Here is a 2,378-nt window from a genome sequence, read left to right as displayed (position 1 = left end):
CAACCCGATTTATCTGATGAATCAAATTTCAAGCTATGATAATAAATTACTAAGATTAACTTAAAATATAAACTTTCACCTATTTATTCATCGTAACAATACAAAAAGCATAGTACCCAGCCATAGATTCAGAAATCACAGTATAATGCTAACAGTACAATCTACAATCAATGTGCTAATCATCCCCAGCTTAAAAGAGGAACTTGGTGCCCATCTCCCATGTCGAACCCTAGATAAGATTCTAACCAAAAGGTTCCGCTTTATGAGAAGCGTCCAGGAAGGCAAGGAAGTACACCACTCGATCCCCAGCAAAAACCTCAAATAAAGCTAACTTCTCGAAGAAACGACAAAACGGGATCAAAAGGTCAAAAAGCCAATGTAATACCTGACAACTTTAGTGGGCCCCACGATCCAATGGCTGAGCGTGAAAAAGAACCCCCCATCAATATCACCCCTCCACATTGTTTTACGTTGAAGCTTGAAATGGATAGGGCCATATTGGAAAGGGTAATCAGGATGCTTCGTCCCTCCCACACAGCACGAAAGTCTTCCTTTCCTATTTGTTTTTTTTTGAGTCAAATCCCTGCAAATTGTTTGTATATATAGAGCCCATAGAGGCCTCTTTGTTTCTTCATTCCCATTCCACTCCCAACTTTCCACTCTCTCTTTCTTAAGAACTCATCACGAAACAAAACATCTTTCGAGTCTCGGATCCCTCTCAAACAGATTTGAAATCATTCTCTTCAATGGAAGCTGCTCTCAGCTCAGACATGGATGTCCTTGATTACATCAAGAATCATCTTCTCGGAGAGTTCTCTCCGATGAGCAAAAGCTTTGCTCTTACTGAGCTAAGCGCCTCCTCCTCCTCCTCCTCCTCTTCCTCGTCCTCGGATCTATCTAGATCTCAGTCCAGTTCGTTGTCGACTTCTCAATCTTCCATTGAAATCTCTGATTACCTCGACAATGAACTCTTCGACTTCACCTCGAATAATCCAATCCCTAATGATTATTTCTTTGAGTTCGAAACCAAGCCACAAGTGATTGACCTCACAACCCCCAAACCAACTTATTTGTCCTCCCAAACTTCCTTTGAATTTGACTCCAAGCCTCAAGTTACCAACACTAGTTTCTTTGAATTCCAACCGGAGGTTCAGATCTTGAACCAAACAGCTCCCAAACCGGTCACTTCTGCCCGGAAACCGGCCCTCACCATCTCTCTCCCCAACAAGACCGAATGGATCCAGTTCTCGAAATCCGAGAAGCCTCCAGTGGTCCAGAAAACGGTTCAGAATGAGGAGAGGAAGAAGCACTACAGGGGGGTCCGACAACGGCCGTGGGGCAAGTACGCGGCGGAGATCCGAGACCCAAACCGGAGAGGCTCCCGGGTCTGGCTCGGGACCTTTGACACAGCCATCGAGGCAGCTAAGGCTTACGACCGGGCGGCGTTCAAGCTCCGAGGCTCCAAAGCCATCCTCAACTTTCCTCTCGAAGCGGGAAAATCTGACCCGCAGCCCAAACCAGCAGCCGTGGTTGAGAGAAAACGTCGTCGTGAGGTGGAAGTGAAACCGGAACCCGTGGTGGTGAAGAAGGAGAAAGTAACGGTGTCGGAGGAGGCTGTGAGTTATATTAAGGATATGCCGTTGACACCGTCGAGTTGGAAGGCGGCGTATTGGGACTCCGATTCGGATATGAAAGGGATCTTCAACGTTCCGCCGTTGTCGCCGTTATCTCCCCACCCGGCGATGGGTTTTTCACAACTTATGGTCGTATGAAATTTACAAAAAAAATAAAAAGACTAATTTTATTTTTCATTGCCGCCGAGTTGTTATAGATTAGACCTTTATTATTCTTTTTAATCTGTTGAAGAAAATGGTATATATTGTTCCCGTATATATATGATTGATATATATACGTGGGAATTTTCGATAATGGAGAGAATTGCGTTGATATAGTTTGTATTCCCAGTTTCTCATAGTTTTACTTATGAATGAACTTATGGTTGTTGGTTGTCTTTACTCCGCGATTATTCGGAGGAAAACCTAGGGTTGGAAAACAGAGTTTTGTTGTTTTGGCTTGTCCGATAACGTTCCCGCGTCGATGGCGGCTTCTGGCTGCGTCGGCGTGTGGTGGACGTTGCCGGACAGGTGGTGGACTTATTAGTTTCTTCTAGGGTGAGAGAGTTTCGGCGACTGCAGCATCAAACGACGACGGTTTTCTTTCTCAGGCCTTTGGCTGGGTCACGACAGGGGTGGAGGATCCTGGTTATGGATCTGATGGGTGTGAGCGGCTAGGATGGTTTCACTCCGAGGTGGAAGGGAATAGAAAGGTGGAGAGTCAAAGGATGGTGGTGGTTAGCAGATCCAGGCCTATGGTGGCAG

General features: G+C 45.8%; 1 protein-coding gene across 1 annotated transcript; it reads left to right on the top strand.

The window, feature by feature from the left end:
- Positions 1–623: 623 nt before the first annotated feature.
- Positions 624–1,964, top strand: LOC112179954 (ethylene-responsive transcription factor 5). Its single transcript, XM_024318439.2, has one exon. It carries the CDS (start codon positions 747–749, stop codon positions 1,770–1,772), a length of 1,026 nt encoding a protein of 341 aa, XP_024174207.1. The 5' UTR covers positions 624–746; the 3' UTR covers positions 1,773–1,964.
- Positions 1,965–2,378: the final 414 nt, after the last annotated feature.

This window comes from Rosa chinensis, chromosome 7 (genome assembly GCF_002994745.2).
Source record: "Rosa chinensis cultivar Old Blush chromosome 7, RchiOBHm-V2, whole genome shotgun sequence".
Lineage (NCBI taxonomy): Eukaryota > Viridiplantae > Streptophyta > Magnoliopsida > Rosales > Rosaceae > Rosa > Rosa chinensis.
This window is presented reverse-complemented; position numbering and strand designations above follow the sequence as displayed.